The 25664-nt window shown below is 35.9% G+C and overlaps 1 protein-coding gene across 5 annotated transcripts in view; it reads left to right on the top strand.

The window, feature by feature from the left end:
- Nucleotides 1-25409, top strand: part of LOC106056671 (mucin-17-like) — a 106295-nt gene extending 80886 nt beyond the window's left edge. For 4 of the 5 annotated variants that reach the window (XM_056038408.1, XM_056038409.1, XM_056038407.1 and 1 more), the window contains 6 exons: nt 13744-13871; nt 14028-14865; nt 16810-16986; nt 17438-17848; nt 18338-19899; nt 21477-25407. In XM_056038408.1, coding sequence (XP_055894383.1) covers nt 13744-13871; nt 14028-14865; nt 16810-16986; nt 17438-17848; nt 18338-19899; nt 21477-21533 — 3173 coding nt within the window. In that variant the 3' untranslated portion in view covers nt 21534-25407. Of the gene's footprint in view, nt 1-13743; nt 13872-14027; nt 14866-16809; nt 16987-17437; nt 17849-18337; nt 19900-21476 lie in introns of all 5 variants that reach the window. The other variant, XM_056038410.1, reaches the window with a different exon arrangement.
- Nucleotides 25410-25664: the final 255 nt, after the last annotated feature.

Below are 25664 nucleotides of genomic sequence, written 5' to 3'. Positions count from 1 at the left end.
ATCTTCAACTCTGAAGGAACATCCGAAACGTGTAAAACATTTTACATCAAAATTAAATCACCTCTTGAATATTATTTGCGAATATGCAAATCCGACAGGGATCCGACTTCGACGGGGGCCGCCTCTGAGTTTGTGTAACACAAACTCTCTTTGTAATCTTGTTTTTTATGTGTTGTCATTTCGCTTCCTTTTAGACTCGCTTCAAATAAAAAAACAAACTAATCTTAATACTTTAAAAAAAAAAGATAGACCTAGATTATTTTTTCTACTTCGAGATAGCAAGGAATGATACTTACTTTTACTTTGTAGCACTGTAATTTCTCTACATTCAAAAGGAATCAAATAAACGATTTCAATTAATAAATCCAAATTGACATTTCCTTATATTCAGAAGATAGCCAAAATAAATGTAGTTTGGATAACACAATATGGCATTTAACGAGGGCCTTCGAAAACGCATTTCTTTTTCTCTAGGCCCGAAACTGATGGTTTAAAGAAATAATAAGAGGATTAAATCCATATATACATCCACATATCTCATTAAGTAGCATTTATTCCCCTTATTTCGATATCAAACAAAATAATTAATTATCAACATATCTCATAATAAAATAATTGGTTAATTTTTTTTATTGTCTTGTTAGGTTTAATGAATAATTGTGCGAAGTTTTATCTTCATCCGAGAATGGAAAATGGGATAAAAATACTTGTTCAAAGTTTTTTACCAGGCAGACAGATAGACAGAGTGAGTTGATAAATAATAAATCGAAATAAGGGGAATAAATGCTACTTAATGAGATATGTGGATGTATATATGGATTTAATCCTCTTATTATTTCTTTAAACCATCAGTTTCGGGCCTAGAGGAAAAGAAAACTAAAAAGTAAAAACGAACCAATGCTATACATATAGAAATAGCTGACAAGTGTTTGGTGAAGGGCCGATCAGTCGGAGGAGGCTAAAAAAAAATAAGTTAAAGGTTGTCAATGTTATAAAAAAAAGGGCCGAAAAGTGTGAAAGCGGGTTTGTGTGTGCCCGGGGGTTACGGTCGACAAATAAACCTAGGGTACCGGTATATTAAACATGGAATTGAAAAGCTGCAGAAAAGTCCGAGATTGTGCTTAGGCCTAGCTTGTTTTGTTGTGGGCGGGAGAGCGGGGAGGGAAATCGAACAATTAAAGTGATACTAGGATTCATGGGCCAAAGGCATATGTGCGTGTTTGTGTCGGGTGTGCTGTTATAAGGCGGTCTTTCCAAATCAAAAGTCTATGTCAAAGAAATTACGATGAGCAGATAAAAAAGAATGGGGGTTTCTGAGAGAGAGAGAGAGAGAAGGAAAAAGAAAGAGCAGGCCTTTTAATTTCATTGTAACAGATACACTAAATACGTGCTAAAACATAGGTTAGGGGGGTTGTGGCCCTTTTATTGAAATTTCGAAAAAAGAATAGGAAGGGATGTTCCGGCCATACTAAACACTGTCAATCCTTGGCACCAATCAGCGGATGTAGCTGGTGAGCGACTTTCTTTTATTTAGGACTACTTGTTACTTCTCTGATTGTATCCTAGCTCAATGCAGTGGAAGGCTAGAGGACTAGAGGAATGATCTCAATACTTGGACCACGTTTTGTCAAACTCAAGTTGACACGATGAATATTTTAGGGGTATCAACTCTCCTTGAGGTATCAACTCTCTTCGGGGTATCAACTCTCCTTGGGGTATCAACTTTCTTTCTCCAAAGGGAGTGTATTAAAACCAATCCCAGCCATTCTTGGTGAAAGCGAGCTGGAACCCTATTGTAACAGTAACGCTATTAAAGAGCAGCTCTATTAAGTGCATGTTGTAGTTTGGACACCTTTATTACAGTGCAGCAGTGATGCACAAACTGCGAGCCATATCTGACCCGTGAAGCGGTGCTATCCGGCAGATGGTTAGAACCATTGAAAGTTGCCTTTTTTGTTTGCGTTGATACGGTCAGTAATTTTCGTGTAGGAAGTTTATATCCCCCCCCCCCCCATGTGGCAAAAGACTGGACACCAGTGACAGAGATATTGAGTGTTTCTTTTTTAAACATAAAAGTTCTTCAAAGAATTACTGATTGCAGATACTCTCCCCCCCCCCCCTTCCCAAACCAACCAATGTTTAAGAATGTATAATAGAATACTGCAGGAATCAACCGACTCATATGTCAGAATAAATGTCTGAAATCGTTGAAGTTGACACACATTTATCCTCTAGAGCCGCAAAAGGCCTATAGTTCTTTTAACTACACTAAGTAGGTCAACACAGATTTAGTTAAGGAGATAAGATTAAGTGGATTTGAAATAAGTAGGTCAGAAGTGATTTAGTACAGAACAAGATAAAACCGCACATTCTTTATTTACTTCGTAAATTAAACGCTGTATTCTATGCACTGTGTTGCCGCTAAACTATTTGACTAACCACTGAGTCTATCAAATAGTGTGTCCACAGTCTGTTACATTACTTTATCAAATAGTGTGTCCACAGTCTGTTACATTACTTTATCAAATAGTGTGTCCACTGTCTGTTACATTACTTTATCAAATAGTGTGTCCACTGTCTGTTACATTACTTTATCAAATAGTGTGTCCACTGTCTGTTACATTACTTTATCAAATAGTGTGTCCACTGTCTGTTACATTACTTTATCAAATAGTGTGTCCACTGTCTGTTACATTACTTTATCAAATAGTGTGTCCACTGTCTGTTACATTACTTTATCAAATAGTGTGTCCACTGTCTGTTACATTACTTTATCAAATAGTGTGTCCACTGTCTGTTACATTACTTTATCAAATAGTGTGTCCACTGTCTGTTACATTACTTTATCAAATAGTGTGTCCACTGTCTGTTACATTACTTTATCAAATAGTGTGTCCACTGTCTGTTACATTCATTTATTACACCTGCTCCCCTTTTGTCACACTTAAGACTTAACTTCAGAGTTTAGAGTACGTAGAATAGACTTCTGTAAAAAACAACCAACTCAAATTTCTGGATAAGTGTCATATAAAATAAATAAATTATAGCTTTTATATAGCGCTACTTTCATGCTTATAGCATGCTCAGAGCGCTATGATCCAATCTCATTTGTGGAACATTTGGGGGGGGGGGGGGTCAGGGGCTATCTTGGAGAAGGATTTCCGTGGTGCCTTTAGGCGCTCAGTAAACATAACTCTGCTCGAGTCGGGGGTCTAAGCTCGAGCTCACTTCATAGGTAGCCAAGGTCAAGTTCAAGCGTACTTAGCCCTCTCGACCACACATCCTAGGTTGAATTCGTTGAAGTTGGCACATTTGTCTATATACACATCATGGGCGTAGCCAGGACTTTTTTTTCGGGGAGGATTTCACCCCCCCCCCGGCCAAATTATATATATATATATATATATATATATATATATATATATATATATATATATATATATATATATGTGTGAGTGTGTCTCTGTGTGTGCATGTATGTGTGTACATAATTAATCTTTATTACATTCTGACCCTTCATTCTTTCGGAAGACGTTTATTGTACCCTAGAATAGGTTCTTCCTGGAGTTAGTGGAAAAATTGTAGACTTCATTTTGAAAGTGTGGTGTCAAGTTATAATAGGAATAAACCTCATTCACCAAGCGTAAACGAACAATATTTTGCCACGTGGTTCTCTCTCTCTTCTATACAAATTACGCGCTTGGTGAATGAGGTCCATTCCCTGTTTTCGCTTTCCTCCTAATGGCCTCTATGTCATCGTAACTCTTATTATTATTATTATAGATCTAAGAAATAAAATTATATGTTACATAGGTTAGGGTTGAAAAAAAACAACAACAACCTTTACTTCTTTGAACTACTTGACAAAACAACGCCTTGATCCAACTTTCTACACAATGTTCACGAGCGATCAGTCGCGGATAAGAATTGATTTCCGGTTTCCAGTCTAGTAGTAGATATATAAGTCTATGATTCATATCTATTAAAAACGAAAGGAGCGATAGATGAATAGTATATAAAGTACAATTAAAATAAGTTTACCCGATTTGTTAAATGAATGTTATTATAAGTAAGTCAGGACGTTCTGAATTCGCAGATATAAGGAACGAATTTATGTAAAAATGATTTTGAAATACAAATTTGAAGGTTAATTTTATTAAATAATGAAATCAATAGAATATATTTTGTATTTTCATGTGTCAAAGTAAAAAACTATATGTGCAAAGTGTAGTTCTTAAAATTAGATCTAGATCTTAATAATTTCGATCTTTTCTCATGTCAACATTGTAGACATGGCCTAGATCCATAAAATACTATAGCTGTAATTGAGTTGGTCAACTTTATTTTTTTTTTTTTTGAGGTTTGTTTCAGGGCTACAGAAATACACTGCGGTCTAAGTTAGTAACCAAGGAACATTTCTGTCAAGTTTTAACAAGATTGGTCAAGCGGTTTTGATTTCTATTCGTAACATACATACATACGCTTTACTTTCTACTTTATAGTTTAGAGATAGATATTGATATATATATATATATATATATATATATATATATATATATATATATATATATATATATATATATATATATATATATATATATATATATATATATATATATATATATATATAAATGATTTTATCAGCAGCATTTAGGATTCTATAAAGTTTATTTTTATTTTTAATTCTCAGATTGCCATACCAGGCAGTGATATTGAAACTTAAAATATTGCAGATGTGAGCGTGATAAAACATAGCCAAGGCCTTTTCGCTAACATTAAACGAGGACAGCTTTCTTAGTAATCGTAATCTTTGCTGCCCTTTTTTGCTGATATAATCAGTATTTGCAGTCAGATTGAGTTTATTGTCTAGGAAGTCTGGAATCCTTGTGTGTACCTGGTCAGTTGAGCTCTTCAGAAAATTGGTTTCAACTAGAATTGAAAACTCCTATTGACAAATAAAATGTCGCAGATGTTTGACACCTCAGAACTGTTTTTTTTTTTAAAAGCACAAATACTGAGAACAGATAGGACCATACTAAAGCATGTAAATCAGGTGATCATCTGACTCTTCACTAAGCTTACTTATTCTGTACATGTTCAACGCTTATGTCTATGACCATCTCGTGACGTGCCTTATTAGTGTAGCCTCGTGGCTACCACCGCAACAATCAATAGCATAAGACAGCGTTCTCTAACTGTGAGCAAGGGATCCGCGAGGTCGTCTCAAGGGGGCGCAACGTCCTGACAAAAAAAGAGAGATGGAGTGAAGCCAGTCAATCTCTTTATCAAGGGGAACAAATAGCTATCTATCCATTTTGAACTATTAACCAAGTAAAATGACATTATTACCAAAATGTTTAAAAAATGAAAATATTTTAAACATCATTTCATCTATCAAGAACCTTTTAACGTGTATACTGCTACCCTGGAACTTTTTGAAGACGACATTCTCTAATCTCAAAACGTCTCCGCTAATCTGATTCTTCTCGACTTTCTTATCTTAGAATTCTCGAAATTTTCCCGACTGTTGTATATCCATATGTTGACAACATTTGTGTGACAAAAAAAAAATAAAAGGTCCGCTGCAAGAGGTCTTACTTAACACGAAAAGTATCTTACTAGTACGTGTTAAATACGTACTTGCGCTCGATTGTGCTCACATAATAGTGTTGGCCAGTGCTGCCTCCTATATTAGACCAAATATGATCTGCGACTTTGTTTGGAGAAGAACTAGTTGTGCTGCTTGACTTCCGTCTCGGTCTTTTTACTGGAACATTTACTTGCGCAACTCTTATTTTGAGATTTGATTCTGAAACTCAGATCGCAGTAAAACGTCTGGCGCCCATGCTGGGAAAGCTTACAGAGCTCCTTCAGACAATCTCCAGAGAGAAACTTTTCCAGTATACAAAACACTTAGAATAAACTACGAAACACTTTTTTTGGAAAAAAAAAGGACCCCACTTTGAGATGCTACAGTGCTTCCCGAGGTTCCCAGCTAGCTAAGGAGGGCGCGAACGTAATTTGTTTCGTTTTGAGGGGCACCGCCGATAAAAGTTTGAGAAACACTGGCATAAGGTATGTGCTAGCTCGCCATATGCACGCAGACCTATCAACCTAGATTGACTGCGGTCAATGGAAGCACACCTCTCCAAGCTAATCAATGTCTTCATTCCGAGCAGCGTACTGAGTTGTTCCGACGATGAGCGGCTTTTGGCTTACTGACTACTGTTTAGACAATGATACATTCACAACAGGACACGATAGGACACATTCACAACAGGACACGATAGGACACATTCACAACAGGACACGATATGACACATTCACAACAGGACACGGTAGGACACATTCACAACAGGACACGATAGGACACATTCACAACAGGACACGATAGGACACATTCACAACAGGACACGATAGGACACATTCACAACAGGACACGATAGGACACATTCACAACAGGACACGGTAGGACACATTCACAACAATACACGGTAGGACATATTTGACGTAATCTTGTTCAATGCCCTAACATCTCGACCTTCTAACTTTGCGTGTTGACAGTAGGCATAATACTTTAAAATGTGTACCAATACATATCCAGGCCAGGACATGAAGAAAACAAGTTTCGTACACATATTAATTAGACATGAAATAAATTGCCCCAAACAATTATGTTCCAGTTTTGGGCACGATCCTCTCAGTTACCCTGTAACGCAGTGTTCTTGCGTTACTTTAAACAAATCTCTCTGGGCCCAACAATAAGGTAATTTACAGCCTAGGTGTTGGCACACAATCCATGAAGCTAGTCACTAGAGAAAGAGAGACAGTGGGTTGTATTCCAGGCGGGTTGAAAATGGTGTTTTAAAACGTGATAATTTCTGTTAAGTTGTGTCAAATTTATGACATTATTACCTCGCGAGTTGAAGGAAGTAAATCTCAGTTGTCGGACACATGTATTTAATTACATTCTATCAAAAGAGAGTTTCCAGCGAGGTGCTAGGGGTCAAGTAGCCAACACGTCGTATTTCAACTTGAAGCTGTGAAAAATATGACTTAATATCAAAACTGACAATACACAGGGGAATTTTATTGAATGCAAAGCATTTCATAGTGTTAAGACAATAAGTCAAGTTTTAAAGAAAAATTTTTTTTGGAGGGGCGCTATATTTTTTTTTTTTTTTGAGTTCCAAGGGGGACTAGTAAAGTTCTGCAAGGCATATTTTCAATTTTGTTTAGGAAAGTATAGATGACTATATTGCGTTTTATTGGTTAGTCTTGAAGAAAGAAAAGGTGAGAGATGGTCATTGTGTTGGTCACACATCAAATGAGCTTTGCAGAATCCCTTGCGTGGATTTGAATGTCTCATTGATTTTAACTATAGCTGTTAAATACGAATTAACAACAAAAGAATCGAACAAAATACATTAGACTTGAAAAAAAGACATTAAGAAACTAACACCTATTTACTTCAACAATAAGAGGTGAGAATTGCAATTCTACATCAGACACCCAATCACTGGCCATCAATACAATAGTTACCAATAAGCACCTTTTAACAAGACATTGTCGTTACCAACATTCACGATGACCTAAAGATCCCCGTGGGGCTACTTGGATCTACCTGACAGGTGAGACACGATGTTGATGGCTACTAATGGCGTGACACCTTGACGTCAAGCTGTCCAGCGCTACTCCAGAGATTGTTATCATTAACTTAAGTCTCTTGACACGTGACCTAACTTTGCAGCCCCCCCCCCTCACACACACACGACCATTGTGCTCTTTAGGTTTTATCATGGCGCCAGTGAAAAAAAAAAGATAAGATTATTTAAACCATTTCATTTTAAGAGAGAGGATGTGTTTTGGTCTCGGAGTTTAGAGAATAGCAAAGTTCAAATGTCATTACAGCACAACAATACATCCCAGTGGAAAGGAGAACAAGTGTTTGTATAGTCCAACTAGATCTTGTCAAGGGGAACTACTTCACATGAGCATCCTTCATGTCGATTGATCAACGGAAGAGAAAATAGTTTGGATTTGTTTTGGGAATGCTTAATCACGAAACATTTTGTTAAAAAAAGTTGTATAGAAATAATATATTTTTTTATTGCTAGTTTAGAGTGTAGCCTTTATATATAAACACATATTAGCGTACTATAACAGACGTTTTTGACCAACAGAAAACAAAGAGGGAAGGGTCATATTTCCCCAAAGCGTAGACAGTTACTTACAACATTTCTCACATCTATAGGAAAGGCCCATCAGCGAAATGGCATATAAAGCGAACACCTCCCCGTAATTTTTATCCATTCTTATTTATTTCAAAAGTAACTGCAGAACTAATAGAATGGTATTACAAAGACTCCATTTTTCTACATTTCCCACATATTCACTTTCGTTTTCCCTCATACAATAAAGCAAAGCTGAAGGTCAAAGTTGACATGTATGGAAATTTCATTCTCAAAACGTTTCCGGATAAACGAGAATAGGTCCGAACTTAAGGCGATTTTAAAGCACCAATGGACATTGGCCGAAAAAGATTTGCATATTGTACTAAGGCTATTTATTCCGTTGAAAAAAAATATATTATGGGGTGTTCGCTCAAAATGACCTTTTTAACTGAAAACCTATTCAGCGAAAGCCCCTATAATAAGCTTAAAAAGCCATTAATGATAATTTAGTGACAAATTTAATCTGTTTTTCTTTTTCTCTTATCAATTGTTATTGTTTGTAAACTGAAATATTAAAATAATAGGCCTATTTTTAACCTTAACCCAATGTCTTCGATTTCGAAGATTAAGGATGAGTGCAGTACGTGTTTCACATGACTACGTCCAGTTGCGACCAGCATATTTTACCGCATTTTCTTTCCGTCTAAAATGTTTGACTCGCAGCTCTCCAACAGTCTCTCAGATGTCATATGCTGGCAGTTACTTTCCTCTCTGCCAGTGAGGGTGAAATGACGCTTCAATTGATCTTAACAGCACTTAGGCCTATACGGCTTATACGGGGGGGGGGGGGGAATGGGGGTTGACCTCTGTTTTGCCGTCCTCCTTTTTTTAACTGGCTGGTTAACCTCTTGTTACTAATTAATGATATTAATATGTGTATAAATGTTTAAAAGAAGTGCAGAATTCATTTTTACAGGGTTCCCCCACCATTCTGAGATTAGGATTTCAGGAGATTTCCAAGAGTTTTCCAGGAGAAAATATTCGATCTCAGGAGCGGAAAAAACGTGAACTATATATTTAGTAATAAATATACGAATTATCATATAATATACATGTACGTGTTAAATACGTACTTGCGCTCGATTGTGCTCACATAATAGTGTTGGCCAGTGCTGCCTCCTATATTAGACCAAATTACAAGATCTCTCCTGAGCCTTTCGTCTCCATGCCCGAAACCCAAGCTGTTGTAGATCTGCCCCCCCCCCCATACATCATCAATCCATCGCATTCGGGATGGATCTGCCTTTGGGTCAATCAGCGCGCGTGTGTGTATGTGTGTGTGTGTGGGGGGGGGGAGATCGACTTGATGGTGATTAAGTGCACTGAACATGTGATCTTAAAAAAAATAGTTGCAGTAACGAGAGTTTATGAAATGGAGAGTAGTACGACGTGGACTAGCCTATAGGGAGGAGGCGAGATAGAATTTTGTAGTTTCTTTCTTTAAAAAAAATATTTGATCGCAAAGTTTCGTAGGCTATATATAGACATCAGTTCCAAGCAGAGAAAGGAGATGTGGAGCACAAGAAAAGTGAAAACAAATTTAAGCCTAATGCCACAAGGAGGACAATAGTTATAATGCTTCATGGAAGAAGTTAGATGATAGAACTAATTGAAGCATAATTTCCTATATTTTAACATGCTATTTCGCTATTTTTTACGGCCTTTCGCTCATTATCACTCCCGCGAAAATTGCGTTCGCTGATTAGGTCCGACCCCTACCGTAAGTTGACTTGAATTATAAATTTAATAGCTGATTTGGAAAAAAGAGTCAAATTTAGTTTTATCGTCCAATAGCTGAGGAGTCCGCTGATGTTTTCATTTTTTAAATAAGTTTAACCATTGCGGAGTTATACATTCTAAACTAAAAACTGGCACACATTGGTCCTTTCCCATAGATCAATTGAAACAAAATATCGTCACTTTATGTACGATGTTTGACTGACGACAGGGAGATACCTTTTTTAAAGATTAAAAAAAAAAGATGTATGTGTTTTTACAAATGTACCGTGGAGTTGCTCAGATTCGTTATTTTTCTCATAACTAACTGTTAGTTCACTTTGGAATGATTTTTGATATTATTGATAAAAAAAAAAAAAACTTCAATGTAAAATATGCGACTTCTTCCGTCAGATTCTTTGTTCTAAGTGACTACTGTAAAATATGCGACTTCTTCCGTCAGATTCTTTGTTCTAAGTGACTACTGTAAAATATGCGACTTCTTCCGCCAGATTCTTTGTTCTAAGTGACTACTTCAAGTACACATTGATCGATGGCAGAATAGAGGAGGGCGGCGACATTGAAGAGAGGAAAGGGGCGCTGCCTTCCTCCTCAACTTTAGTTTTGTAAGGTCTAGTTGTCAAAGTAGCGTTCACTTCTCGTTGACCAGGCGTCATGAGTTACACTCAGTCACTTCTCTCCCCTTTCTTCTCTCCTCGGCCTTTTTGTTCCCCTTTGACCAGGTCAATAATGTTCTGCGGTCGTGGACGTAGTTTGATGGACAGCAAAAACAATCGGGCATCACCATTTCCAAAAGTTCAACGCCCTTGTCGAAATCAGCTGTTATTGTATCACTAATACCCGAGGCTTTCATTCCTGATTGAGCTTATTGATCTTGAGTCGAGAAATTAAAGATAGTAAATCTCAATTTGTCCAGGTCTCATCTTTCAAGGTCAGTCCTGCCGTGCCACACCAGTTGTGCTGGGTTCGTTTGGTCTCGCCCAGGGCGCTGAAGACATTACTTACTAAAATCCACGGAGGAACAACCCTAATGACGGTCATTTATACTTAATTAACGCAATAAATAGAGAGATTGCTGATTGAGCTTCGATGACTAATAGTAGGCACAATGAGAGAGAGAGAGAGAGAGAGCTGTATCTTAGTAGGTCAGGTTCCAGGTCCTACTGTTACTAGCAGTTTTTCTGTTTTTTTGTTGTTTGGGCTCATTTGAGCTAAGTTTTGCATCTATACATCACATCGAGTACAAACTATAGCTGATTCTTCGTGGTCACATGATGTATAAATGTTTCGGATGTTCCTTCAGATTTGAAGATAATTTACTTCCTAGTTCAAACCTCCCGCAGGACGTCAGTGGATGGCAGTGGGCCTATCAAGAAGTCCTTACGACAGTCCAGCGCGCATACTGCACGACTCAACTTCAATTTTTAGCGGCCCCCGAAAGGCAAAAAAAGACGCTATTAGTTTTGTGTGGCCTGACTGTCCGTCCGTCCCGATTAGATCTCGTAAACTAGAAAAAATAGTGAAAATCCGACACACAATATTTTAGACCAGTGATGCCCAACCTAATTCGACCTGGGGGCCATTATAATTTCTGACACTCGTGTCGGGCCACATGAACGAAAAGGTACAAACAAAATTAAATGAAATTTACCTGAATTTCTAACTAATTGATTAGAAACCCGTGGATCTAGTACTTACAGTAAGGATTTGGATATCTGAAGCGATTTATTTCACGCGTCAGATAATGTCTTAATTTCTGTACTTGAAATAGAGCAACATTGTAGCTCGCTTTACTACAGACTCATTTTGTTGTCGCTTTTTGGTAAATATTTCTATCGATCCTCCAATCTGTAGGCGTAGTTTAACTGTATTTTATAGCCACACTTTCTTTACAAATCAAATATGTTGGCTTATGATCAGCTCCACAAAAAAAGTTAAAATCCGTTTTCTTTTTCTGGTAGATTCTCATTTCATAAAACACACTAATGTTAAAGGTCATGGTATCAATCAATTAAAGAAAAATTGAGGGCCCTAACATAGGTAAAGATACACAAGTCAACCTTTTTCTTTTATTTTTTTTTTGGAGGTGGGGGGGGGGGTCTACTCTTCGTGCCAACATTTCGGTGGACCGGATGTAACCACGTCACGGGCCAGATTTGGTCCGCGGGCCGTATTTTGGGCATCACTGTTTTAGACCATTCAAAGTTCTGATGCAACGGCTACTTTTTTTCTTTTCTGAAAGCGAAAAATCTAATTTTTTAAATCACTTATGCAAGCAGATTTTTCATAAAAATAGACCACTTTTACAACTATTCACTATTAATAGTAACAAACACGGGAGGCTCTTTATTTGGGGAGACAGCAATTTACCATATTTTTAACACATTTATGCAAACCTTTGTAGATTTTTTGTCAATTTTTTTTTTTATATTTATATTCTTAAGTTATGTAAATTCTGTTATACTAAGTACTATATTTACACACACAAAACCGTTTATTATTTATTTATAAAGTATGCAGATAAGTCAGACATAATTTAAAACAACAATTAATAAGTAGTTTTTCATATTATCGCATGAACTGCAGTGCGTGTAATGCAATTAAACACCTAACCAAAGAAAAAAATAATTGTTTTTTGGATTTTTTTTCGTTCGGAAATGTTTTATTCTTGAGGAATAAGAGATTGGCCCTTTACAAAACAATTAGATCAATTAGATATTTTTTATAAGACATCAGTTAGGCCAGGTTCACATTTAACTTCACATTCACTTTCACCTATCATTTGGTCTGCTGGACGACTGGGGCACCGAACGAGATCTGTCAACCTTTTTTTTCTCCATTATTTTCTGTCATTTATCATTGATAGAATTTCATTCTGAAAATATTGAAACCTGCCTTTTTACCTGCCTGGGTGGACCACTTCGGGGGCCGATTTTCAGTTTGTGTTTCCACGGTCCACACAAACTGTCTTTGTAACCTCGTTTGTATTCAGACTTTCAAATACATTTCTGTTGTACAAATCTTTTTGGTGAACAATTTCTAAGTTTTCAATCTTGCGCTTTATGTCTAACCATCAATGAAAACGTAATTAAACTGAAGCATACAAATCTAGCACTTTATATACTATTAAGAAAGTACTGAACAATTTCAGGGTCGCGACACTAACGATTGATTTATATGTTGATAACTTACATTGGATTAAAATAATAATAATTTTATTTATAAAGCGCTGTTAACAAACAAAATGTAGGCTCAAGGCGCTGTGATAACATTACAAACATAAACACGAGAGCTAAAATGACAAACTAATCTAAAAAAGTTTTAAAATCTATAAATGAATATTTAAGCCTAAGCTGTATCAAACTTATTATGACGCCTCTGTCAACTTCTTAGGGGCACATCAGTCAGCTTTTGTTTGGCGGCTCAGTTAGTGGCGAATTTGTTAACTTTATAGTAAAGCCCTTGACAGCTTTATAGTGTAGCCCCTGATAACGTGTCTTGGGGCTCTGATTCCAGTAGACGCCGTTAGTCGTCGTTTTCTTACTTGTTTGATTGTGGACAATCTTTATACATACATAAATAATTGTCGTATCTTTATACAAACATAGATGATGATTGTTATCAAGCATAACTGATTTATGTGTATTGATTTGTCTCTACCTAATGCATTGGTTGATAACAAATTGTAGTATAGAAATGATGGAAATTACATTTGAAAATCATTTGACTTTTTATCTCATGTATCAAAAAGTTTCATTCTTGTCATCCTCAGACGGGCTGTACTTCATCTCAACTCCGGCCTTCTACGTCATATTCTCTGGCGACCTTGACTTTAACTACACAATTCCAGGAAACGTGTCGTTACCTCACGCATTTATCAGACTAGAGTTGAACAAACCAGTAAGTCAGTCTTATGTCGTAAGTCATTTAGTCCTATGTCGACTTTAAAAAAAACAAACATTTTTTAATACATATTTCCAAATATTTTACTCTCATCTATGTGATCATGTTTATGTTGAGACTGACTCAATGTACTTGCATTTATTGTTACTTCAGAATGAAAGCCCACACATCATCACCGCCCTTGGCTTAAGGCTCGGAAGGAAAACTGAAACTTTGCGTGTCACGTGCGGGGTCATCGAGTTCGCGGGAAAGTACACACTGAAGATGTATACACGTGTCAATGGGGATGTCCTCACCCAGTCGGACCTGGACGTCAGGTGGCCTGAGGTTACCATGTCACTTCCAGATACACATGAGGCTCAGACCCAGTCCGTGGAACTGAGGGTGCTGTCCAAAGCAAACTGCTCATCCCTCTTGCACCGACACTATCTGAGCATCCACCTTTACTTCCAGAGATCCGCCCCAAGAGATTCGGTTTTGGACCTTAGCCAGGCGCAGATTGTCCACTCAGTGAATTTCACGCAGGTCAACAAAACATACTCGGCACTCAAGCTTGGGTGTCATTTATTTGACCTTGACGGATACTACCAAGCTGTCCTAGTGTCCAGCGCATCAAACGCCCCCGTTGTATCGTACAGCAACATCATGTACGCTACTTGGAGTGAGGGTTATGTGTTGGGCTCAAGAAGCTCCAGTGCTTTCCCTTGTGAAGGAGCACTAACTCTATTCTATGCTCACCCACCTTGCTCGGGAATGGACAAAATTCGTCTCCATTCCTATCAACTTATGTCCCAAGGAAGTTTAGCGTCACCCCTGGAGCGCACTTACGTGACAGAGATGGTAGCACATCCAGACCTATCTAAAGTGACATTTGATTGTGGATTATTTAACCAGACATCCAGTGGGTTCTGCTTCACTTACGTGAGTGTCACACGAGCTACTGTTGTGACTGAACAAAAACACTTCTGTATTCCTGCATACCCAAACTCAGGTAGGTTCACTTCTGTATTCCTGCATACCCAAACTCAGGTAGGTTCACTTATGTATTCCTACATACCCTAACTCAGGTAGGTTCACTACTGTATTCTTGCCGACCCTAACTCAGGTAGGTTCACTTCTGTATTCTTGCTTACCCTAACTCAGGTAGGTTCACTTCTGTATTCTTGCTTACCCTTACTCAGGTAGGTTCACTTCTGTATTCCTGCATACCCAAACTTAGGTAGGTTCATTACTGTATTCTTGCTTACCCAAACTCAGCAGGTTAATCTCTGCATTCATTTATATCCTTACTCAGGCTCAGTTCTGTATTCCTGCGTACCCTAACTCAGGTAGGTTCACTTCTGTATTCTTGCATACCCTAACTCAGGTAGGTTCACTTCTGTATTCTTGCATACCCTAACTTGTGAAGGTTCAGTTCTGTATTACTGCGTACCCTAACTCTGGTAGGGTCGATTATGTTTTTCTTCATTCCCTAAACTCATATATGTTTAATTTTGTATTCTAGCATACCTTCAGGTAGTTTTAGTCTTGAACTTGTTAGACTAATGTGGTCTGTCCACTAGTTAAAAACAACTAAAGGGATTAAATATTTTCAAGCGATTTTAAATTACATTTTTTAAAACCATTCATTACTTTTCTTTTCTATCAAGGGATATAAGCAAGATAATTCATTAATAATTTAAAAGTGAAGGAGTTATCACCATTACTACCAAAAATTGAGATTAAAAATAGATCTAAAATCCTTTTCTGAAATATAACACAAATATAGTTAGATTTTTAAAAAGAAAACAAATATCTATTCATTTCTTTTTACATTTCCTGCTGCATTATGTCACAATCTAATGGGTAAGAAAATGTTTCACCAGAGACTTAATAATGGATGTTGTAAATTCTTTTTTTTTTTGGTATGATGTAATTGAGCTTCATATTTCTTTATTATAAATGGAATTAGTTTGAATTATTTCTAGTCTTTTTTTTTTTTTTTTTTTTTTTAAATTTTGTTTTTAAATATGTCTTATGTACTCCTGTATGCACATTACCATAACCCAATGTTTCTCATACTGTGCTCCTGACTTGGTGTTCCACTGGAAGAATTAACCATGAATTAACTAGTAAGCCTACACATGAATTAATCTTTAGTAAATGCAGAAAAAAAGTCTAATTCTAGAAATTGGCACGATGCGCCTGGTATCAAAAATGTGTTTTCTTCTATATTTTTTTAAGCAGTTTATTTTAATAACATAAAAGAATCCAACCTAAAAATAATATAAGTATAACAATAAATGTTCTGAATGTGCGAAGTGTTCCGTTATGGGGAAAGTTTGGGAAACACTGCACTAGCCTATATAAATGTTGGGAAACACTGCCTTAGCCTATCAATGTTGATGGACAATGTATTTTCCTTGTGTTGATATTTGTTTAAGATGTCAATCCATTTCAGTTTCTTTGTGTTGTTGTTGCTCATTAGTTTTTATTCTGTACAACTTAATATCCTTTTGTTTCTGTGTGCACTTCCTAGTTGTTTAGTTTCTTGATGGTGTAGTTTGTCAATTTAGTTGATTTTTTTGTTGCTCCTTGACACCTGTGTTTTGAATTGGAATGGATGTACCTTGTCATTTTTTAAAATTAATTAGTGTTCTATGTTAGTAAACCTCTTACAGTTTCATGCTCAATTTGAAAGGATTCATGTATAAATAATACAAATTGAGTACAAAATAATATCATTTAGCCATACTAAAGTATAGAAGTAAAACTTTGTTTATTAGATCACAAATCACAAAATAGGTTTGTGTTGTGTTGATTTAGAAACTAACCATACTAATGGCATTCAGTTAAACTAATTTAATATATCTCCATGTCTAAATTTAAAAATGTAAGTAATATTCAGTTAATAACTGATCAATTTCAAATTGTTCTACTTTTTTTTTGTTCTCAGTATTTCCAATAGATGGTGGCTGGAGTCAGTGGACAACTTGGACATCTTGTTCTGTAACCTGTGGCTCTGGAAGAAAAAGTCGTTTTAGAATCTGCAATGAGCCCACCCCAAAACATGGTGGTAGATTCTGTTCTGGTGACCCAGTGGAGTGGATGCCATGTGAAGTTCATTGTCCAGGTCTTTGTCTACCTTTTGATCAATGTTGTTGAATAACATGTCAATATTAATCATCAATATTCCACAACAATATTACACATTTCTGTAGAACTCACAGCCTCGTCTTTTTTTTTTGTTTTGGTCATTCAATTCAAGTGTTACTTTAGCTGTTAGTAAAACTTAGCAACCATTAGCTTCAACTCAATTCATATGTTCTTTATCATAAACATGATTATGGGCATGATTATTTATTATATTGAGAATTTTATTTGTCTCACTTTTTTTTATCTCACTTTTTTTATCTCACTTTTTTTTTAATCTCAGTTCTTTTTCTTTAAAAAAAATGTGCATTAGTCAGCTAATACTATCAAGATTTGTAGCTATGTAATAAAAAGCAAAAAGTTTTATATGTAGATTATTTCTATATATGATTAATATGATATTTATAGATACTTTTCTTTCAATTCTGCAGATGCTATACCAAGGACACCTCTTCACTCTCCAAGATTTGACCCGAACTGTTCTTGTGGATGTATTAAAACACATCCAAAAGATCAAATCATAGCCACTGGACGTTGTCATGGCTTCTCAGTGTGGATTCTCAAGTCAGAACCTGGATTTTATTTCACTTTAAAATTTGACTATTTCAGCCTGAACTTCACTCGCCAGTGGGTGAGGATCAGAGATGGGGAATCTCCATCAGACATTCTTCTTTTCTCCTCCTCTACAACTGGATATCCTTTAGAAATAATAAGCTCAGGTCCAGCCATGAGAGTTGAGTTTATGACTATCTTTGCCAAGCCAACCACAGTTACCACATTCTCGACTGTAGCCACCTTGCCCATCCATGTCCATGGGTTTATAGCAACATACTCAGTGGAAGGTAATGGAACACACTTAGCTGTAACACTGCTATTATACAAAAAAAATATATACAAGATAAAGATTTAAATGTGTATTTTAGAAAGTCCATTGAATCAAGCATTATTTAAACAAAGGACAGATAGGAAGTTTTGATTTCTCTATTTGGTACAATTGTGTGAAAACTTTACTGCAATACGCTAGCAATAACAGATAGGCATTAAAAGCCAAGCATAACAGATTAAGACTAGTTTATCACTAATGCAAAATACATAAACTTTTACTAAACTTTGTCTCTTCTTGAGTTATATTGTTTAATTTAGAACCATTTGATAATCTGAAATTCTATTAAATGGACAAGACATTTGTTTTTATTAATATTAACATTACATTTCTTTTTTTAAAATGTATAGTTTACAAATTGTTACATTAAAGATAAATTAAAAAGAAGTCAAAGCTTACTAACATTCAACTGCAATCATATGAATGAAATCTGTTTTCTCTATTTCAGCCACACTCCTCACCTCTACAGTCCCAGCTTTGTTCCAATATGAAAAAGAAACCATCATGGGTAACATCATCACCATTGTTGGCATTTCTGTTTGTGTAGTTGTCGTTGTTGTGGCCTTCATTTTTGTCATCATTCAGCGCACCATCATTCGTCGCCGCATCAAATACTCAGTAGCCATGTCTGTGGACAGTCCTGTGCACCACCACCCCTCTGATCACCAGGTGTCCAGTGGAGTCAGCAGCAGTCCTAGCAGCCCAGCTATTAATGTGGGCATGGATGTGCCACTGACTAACAAACACAAGCAGAGTAATGGAGGGAAGACGTCGAGGGCATCTAGTACATCAAGCTCCAAGAGCTCAAAACTAAAACCTGCCAAAGTAAAAAATGAAGGCACATCTCCTGCTGATGTCTTGACCAGTCCTTATGGCATTGAAATCATAGACATTGATGAACAATCAGATGTTAGAAATAATAGCCCTGTCAGGGGTAAAGTGCTGAAAGCAGCAAGTGCATCTGCCTGTCACAAGAATGCTCCAGTATCTCCCCTCTCCCCAGTGACTAAACTGGATATGCTCAACAAGAAACGCCTTGAGAAGAGAGGTACTGGAGTCAATGCCAATATGGACAGAGACATCACAGGATCATCAGGCTCTCAAAAGTCTGGAACACCATCAACCACTAAAGCAGAGGTCAACTGGCCCCAGCATGAGTTTGCCAAATCCACTCTGGTAGATTCCATAAGAACTTCAAGTGACAGGCACAAACGTTCAGGGGTTCGACCTCCATCAGAGGAGATCCCACTTTTAGACTCTATGACATCCAGCTTGGAATCTCCCTCTCACTTTAATTTTAACAATATGGTGAAAAGTGAGTCAACAGAATCGGCTACAACTTCCTTTGTCCGTCCTCTTCCCCCTAAAGTAAGGAGACCCACTTCCTTGACAGAATCTTATTCAAGTGATTCAAAATCAAAAGCTGAGCCTGAGGCAGCTACTGCTGCTGTGATTTCTACATTGACAGAAGGTCTTCCTCCTCAAGAACCTGATTCTAAATCAAGGCAGCTACCAACTGTGGTAGCACCTTTAACCACCACAAAAACAAAAACTCATCCATCCTCTGTTTCATCAAGCACAGCACCAACAAGACAAAGAAGACAAGTTAGACAATCACCATCTCAGTCCTCGCTCAGCAGCAACAAAAGTAGCACAATACTCAAGCGATCAGCATTTGAGGAGCGTCAGACTCTTCTCCCAAAGCCCGATGGACAGAGCCCAAAGCTTCAAAGGCATGAGTCCCCCAACATAAAATCAATGAATGGCCATGACATTAAAGACATATCTAGCCCTAGCAGAGCAAGTAGAGCCAGCAGCAAGAACACAGTTTCTTCACCAACACGCAGTATCAATACCCCCTCAGAAACTGAGGGCCTTGAGCTGGAATATGATGACTTTGTGGAAGATGATCCTCTTTCTTATTTTGACTATGAAGAAACACAGAAGCTAGCATTCAGGGGAACAGAGAAAATTGGAAGGACTCCAGTTGAAGAGGAAGATGAGGATGAAGTATGATAGTTATAGATAATAGTTATGTTGTTGAATGTGATATCTCTAGTACTTATAATCATGTGTCACAAGCCTCAAGGGTTATAACTCTACATTGATATGAGGTTTATATTTACATAAAGGTGCAATTAAGCAAAATATAAATATTACAGAAATATTATATTTTCACAATATTGGTTGAAGTCCTTATGGTAAGACCATTCCAATGACAGCAACATTATAATTATATAAGTGATTTATTCATGTTTACTTGTTTTCATCTCACATCTTGCTTTTAGTCCATTTTTGTTTCAATCGTATAAAGAGAAACAATGGCTGGTCTGTAGTCCTTACTGGTGTTCTCCTACTGAACCCTGTCAATTGTATAAAGAGAAACAATGGCTGGTCTGTAGTCCTTACTGGTGTTCACCTACTGAACCCTGTCAATTGTATAAAGAGAAACAATGGCTGGTCTGTAGTCCTTACTGGTGTTCTCCTACTGAACCCTGTCAATTGTATAAAGAGAAACAATGGCTGGTCTGTAGTCCTTACTGGTGTTCACCTACTGAACCCTTTCTATTTATGACTTTCTTCATTGCCTCAGCACTTTCCATACCTTAGAAAAAAAAAACAAGGCACATTTTAGTAAATACTTCTAATAGTCAAGTTGGGTTGTATCTCTGGAAAGTGCCTTAAAATTTAAACATTTCATTTAGCTGAAAAATGTTTTTACCTACTTATGTTTGACTTAAGGCAGTTTTTAAGTCAATTAAGACAATTGGTGTGTACATGATTCTCAACAAATAACAAGTGTTTATCCTGTCTTATTTTTCATTTTTGAGTTGACTTCATCAACTGCAAATAATCTCATAGACATATCTATCTAGGTCTATTATTTATTTTGTACAGGTTTCATTACTGTGTTCTCAACCCATTTAAGGGTTCTTTTCAAAGGAGATAATACATATCAAACAAAATATTATTGTAAGTTGTTAAATGATGTAAGATGTTAACATTTACATTAGTTACAAACATTTCATCCACAAAAGTTGAACTGGGTCAATTTGATCTGGCTCTGTGATTGAAGTGCATGTTGGGACATGTAGCATATCAAATTAGTTTCATCTAGCAGACTGGAAGCAGTTTATTTGACCTAACTCTCATTCAAAATCAGTTCTGATCCAATTGAACATCACCAATGCAGTATACCGTCCTATTAAGCATAGAATATTTTTTTACACAACATTAATATAACAACAATAATGCCTTGATTTTATTTGCACTGAAACTGCCTTTACTCTATTTGTAGATCAGCTGACATAATCAGAACAAATCAATGTTTTTTATTTACCATTTTTTTTTTGTTATTGTTGGATAGAGACTTATAGTTGCTGTCAGTTGCTGATGTGTTTTTAACAATGGGAAAAAATAGAGCAATATTTTATGTCATTCTGTTATACCCTTTTTTTTTTAACTCTACTTAATTGAAGGTAGTTTTTAATAGTTGAAATAAGGTCATGTCAAATTTGTCATTTTGTCACTTTCTCCTTTTGTTTATTTAAATCATTCTTTTTTTTTTTTGCCTTGTCAACTTTTAGAACTTCAAGAAAAATTTCTCTGTAAAAGAGCATTTCAAGATTGAGACTTCTGTTTAGTAGCGTCTTAGCAAAGAAACTAGTGTAAGTGACAGATTTTTGTATCTAAAAACTAGATTGTGAATATGAAGTGGATGGTTTAGTAATGTCTTTAAAGTTGATTAACTAAAAGTAGGTTATATAAATAACTAAAAACAATGTTTTAGTCAACTGATTTTGTTTTTTGTTCATTATTTTAACTTCAAAAATACTGCAGCACAGTACATTGTAAAGATCTTTATTCTCTATAAATTTTAATTAATATTTTTGAAATCATTATAAATATTTGATGAAGTTTAATGAGACACTGATATGCTTTGAAAATGTGAGCATTGTTTTAGTGCCTTGTGCCTTGTATTTCTTTAGGGTTGTGACAGTACAAATATATTCATTCCAATATAAATACTGTAGAAAAGCTTATGTATCTTTAGGATTTTATGTTTTGTATTGCCTTCTGCTCTGTATATTTATTTTTTATTTGTCTGTGTATGTGTATGCACAAAGCAAAAATTTGGGCATTGAGCAACATCAGCACAGTTTATACAATTCAATGACTTCTCTTGACAAAACAAAATTATGTATACTAAATTTGTAAAAAGAGAAACACTATTTTTTAAATGTTTTCATAACAACAAAAAAATAGTATAGGTCAATTTTAAAAAAAAAAGAATATCTCAAAATTATTGATAAAAAAACATATTTAATTTTTTTTTTAAAACTCATAACCAGATTATAACTTGCATGCAGGAAAGGCTTAATTTAAATCTGCAAGAAACTGTTATGAAAGTGTAGTGTCAAATAGAATGTAAACAATCTTTCATTGACTCTGAACTCGATATTAATTAATTGTGATCCAGTTTAACAGTTTATGAAATGGTGTATCAGCAGACAGTTGTGGTAATAGATATTCGAAGATTGTTTGTTAATGTATTGTGGACTAGAAAGATTGTGTATGTATTGTGGAGTAGAAAGTATGGTTTGTCCATCATGGTTCCATGATGACCACTTTTTTCACCCAGGGTACTGAGTTCTTTGCACTGTGGTTTTGTGCCATCTCATGTGACTGGTTAAACACTGGGCAGGTTATTCCAGCTGGATCTAGAGTTATTGGCCTTGCTTGTTTTCTCTGACGCCTTTCTTCTGCCAGTGCTGTTCACTTGTCCTCTGCAATTTGTGTGCCCCAGTTTTCACAGAGTGATGCCATGATGCTCTATCATGTGCTTCTGTCTCCCAGGCTGATTGTTGAAGACTTTTAGAGAAGCTTTGAGGGTGTCCCTGAAGCATTTTCTTTGTCCACCATGTGATTCTGTCTCCCAGGCTGATTGTTGAAGACTTTTAGAGAAGCTTTGAGGGTGTCCCTGAAGCATTTTCTTTGTCCACCATGTGCTTCTGTCTCCCAGGCTGATTGTTGAAGACTTTTAGAGAAGCTTTGAGGGTGTCCCTGAAGCATTTTCTTTGTCCACCATGTGATTGCTTCCTTTTCTTTAGTTGACCATAAAGAATTCTTTTTAAGGATGGGGGAGTCCTGCAGATGTGGCCTGCATCAGGATTGTATGGATGCTTTTCAGGCCAACTCTTCAGAGGACTCATTTCCATTATTTTTCTGAGGCAGATCATGTGGAAGTAGTTAAGTTATTTTTGTGTGTATCTTCTGTATACGTCAATGTTTCTGAGGCACAGAGCAACATGGAGAGGATAACAGCCAGATAGACCCCAGGCTTAGTACTAGTGGTAATGCCTCATCTATTTTAATTATTTTTAGACAATCTACCATAGGATGCACTGGCCTTGGCGATTCACAAGTCGATTTCATTATCGATGTTTCTGTTCCGTAATGTATGTTACCAAGGCAGGTGAATATGTCCACTGTATCAATGTCCTGTCCATTTATCTATCTATTTATTTATGGATCAGAGTAGACTCTACCTGGCGCTGGAAAGTGTAAGACCTTAGTTTTTTTGTTTTTTTGTGTGTGTTTATGGTGATACTGAAGTTTGAACATAAAAAGTAAAGTTCCCCTTTAGACCTTGCAATCTATAGGGCAGATGATGTTAAGGTCATCTGTTTCTTTGGCCAACGGTTAACGAGCAGGGTGTCATGTGGCCAGCACAACGACCAACCGCCTTTACTTTCCCCAACTAAAGTCAGGTACCCATTAGAGTTGGGTGAACTCAGGGGCGCCCTAAAAATCCAGAAATTCAAAATCCCAGTCTTCACCGAGATTCGAACCCAGGACCCCAGGTTCGGAAGCCAAGCGCTTAACCACTCAGCCACCGTGCCCCCGAAGTTTGAACATGCTCTTAAAAATTTTAAGACAATGCTTTGCAGATCAGTTTCTGAATGTATTATGGACTAGAAAGAGATTTAATTAAAACATATTTTTATTAAATGCTTTGATTTTTATGTTTGATGCAGAGTGACTGGTATATTGTTTATTACTAAAGAGAGTGATGTGTTAATCATGTTCAATTATCATAAGTGCAAAGATTTGTATGTGTATGACAGAAAGAAGAAAAGCATGACTACATGAGAGGATAGAGAGAGAGATAGAGAAAGATGAGTCATATTTTGTTGTTAAGTATAAAACTATAACGAGAATTTCTAACATCTTGTCATTTTTTTTTTCTTTTACAACTTGGTTGCTATTGCTTATGTTTTTGTGATTATCAACAAAATATAATTATAAATACAATTGCATTCATTGTACTTAAAACAGCCATTGATCAAGACATTGTAGAACACAGCTATCTTTTTGATGATTGAACTTTTAGCTCTAATAGAAAACTGGAAACAATTTCTAGCTGAAAATCAAAACATTTCAGCCAGAGTAAGAGGATTGATGAAATTCATTTTCAATGCTTAGGACATGGATCTGAATTTAATTGTGTTAATAATTGAAAATGTTTTTAAATATTTTGTTACCAAAATGTGCATATTCAGTTTTCTTCTGAGATAACCTGCTCTATTTTTTGCTTGAGTGTCTGCAGAAACAAATTTTTTTTTAAAGCTAAGAACAATGGTGACACATAATTTTTTTAACTTTTTTATAAAAAAATGAGGTCAACATATTTAATTGTTTCAAAGTTTCACTATTCTTTGTTTTAAATTGCATTTTTGTTCAAAAAAGATCCCATCAAATCAATTATAATATTTTGTTAGCTGTTTGAGTTTGACTATAACATTATATATTGTAAGATTGTATATTTTATTGTAAGAAATTAGACCTATCAGAATAGCTTGAAAAGAATATAGGACCTATGAAAATAGCTTGAACAGAACATAGGACCTATCAAAATAGCTTGAACAGACTATTGAAATAAATAACACAATGAAAGCCTTGAATACATTACAGAGCAGTCTGCTATTCCTATTATTATCTGCTCTACAGCTAAGGTCAAGGTTGCAGCTAGTGTTAGAGAATATTATTAAAAACTGTTTTAATATCTAATACTTCCTACATTAGTACACTGTCAATTGATTTAGTTCCTAGAATCAAAGAGTTCCTACTCCCCAAGTTGCTATATAATCATTAAAACAGCTCATATGTTTCGAGTGGAAAAGAAATATTTCCTTACTCTGAATATTGTGTACAAAATATTGGTTTAACATTATCATTGTAAAGATTTAATGCAAAATTTATATGTAATTTGTACATTTTTACAAAGCAATTTACACCAATAGACCCACAATGACTTTTTACTATTTTGTTTTTATAATAAATTGTTTTGGCCTTTATTTAATTGTAATGTCATTTCTTTTTTGTTGAATAAATTTGTTTTATTAATGAAAAAAAAAGTTTTCATAGAAACAGTTAGATATTGGTGTATGTTTACTGTCAGACTTAGCAGAGATTGTAGACCTATTCATTGACATTTCACTTTCATATCCAAGTGTCAGCCTAGTCTTGAATACTATCACCTACATTATACATATCCAATGTTTGTTTGAGAAGTGAATGGTTTGTTTTTTGAAACTACGTAGTTCATGAGAACTTTAACAAAATGACTCTAGTTTATGAAGTCCTATTTGTTAAATATAATTTGTTGTAAAATTCAAATAGGAAAAGATGGAAAATGAAATTTTATTCGAGAATGTCCATCTGAAGAATTGCAAGAACAAATTAAGAACCAAAATGAATAAATACATGAACTT

This window comes from Biomphalaria glabrata, chromosome 8, assembly GCF_947242115.1.
Source record: "Biomphalaria glabrata chromosome 8, xgBioGlab47.1, whole genome shotgun sequence".
Taxonomy (NCBI): domain Eukaryota; kingdom Metazoa; phylum Mollusca; class Gastropoda; family Planorbidae; genus Biomphalaria; species Biomphalaria glabrata.
Note: the sequence above shows the minus strand (reverse complement) of the source record. Positions and strands in the feature narration are given on the sequence as shown.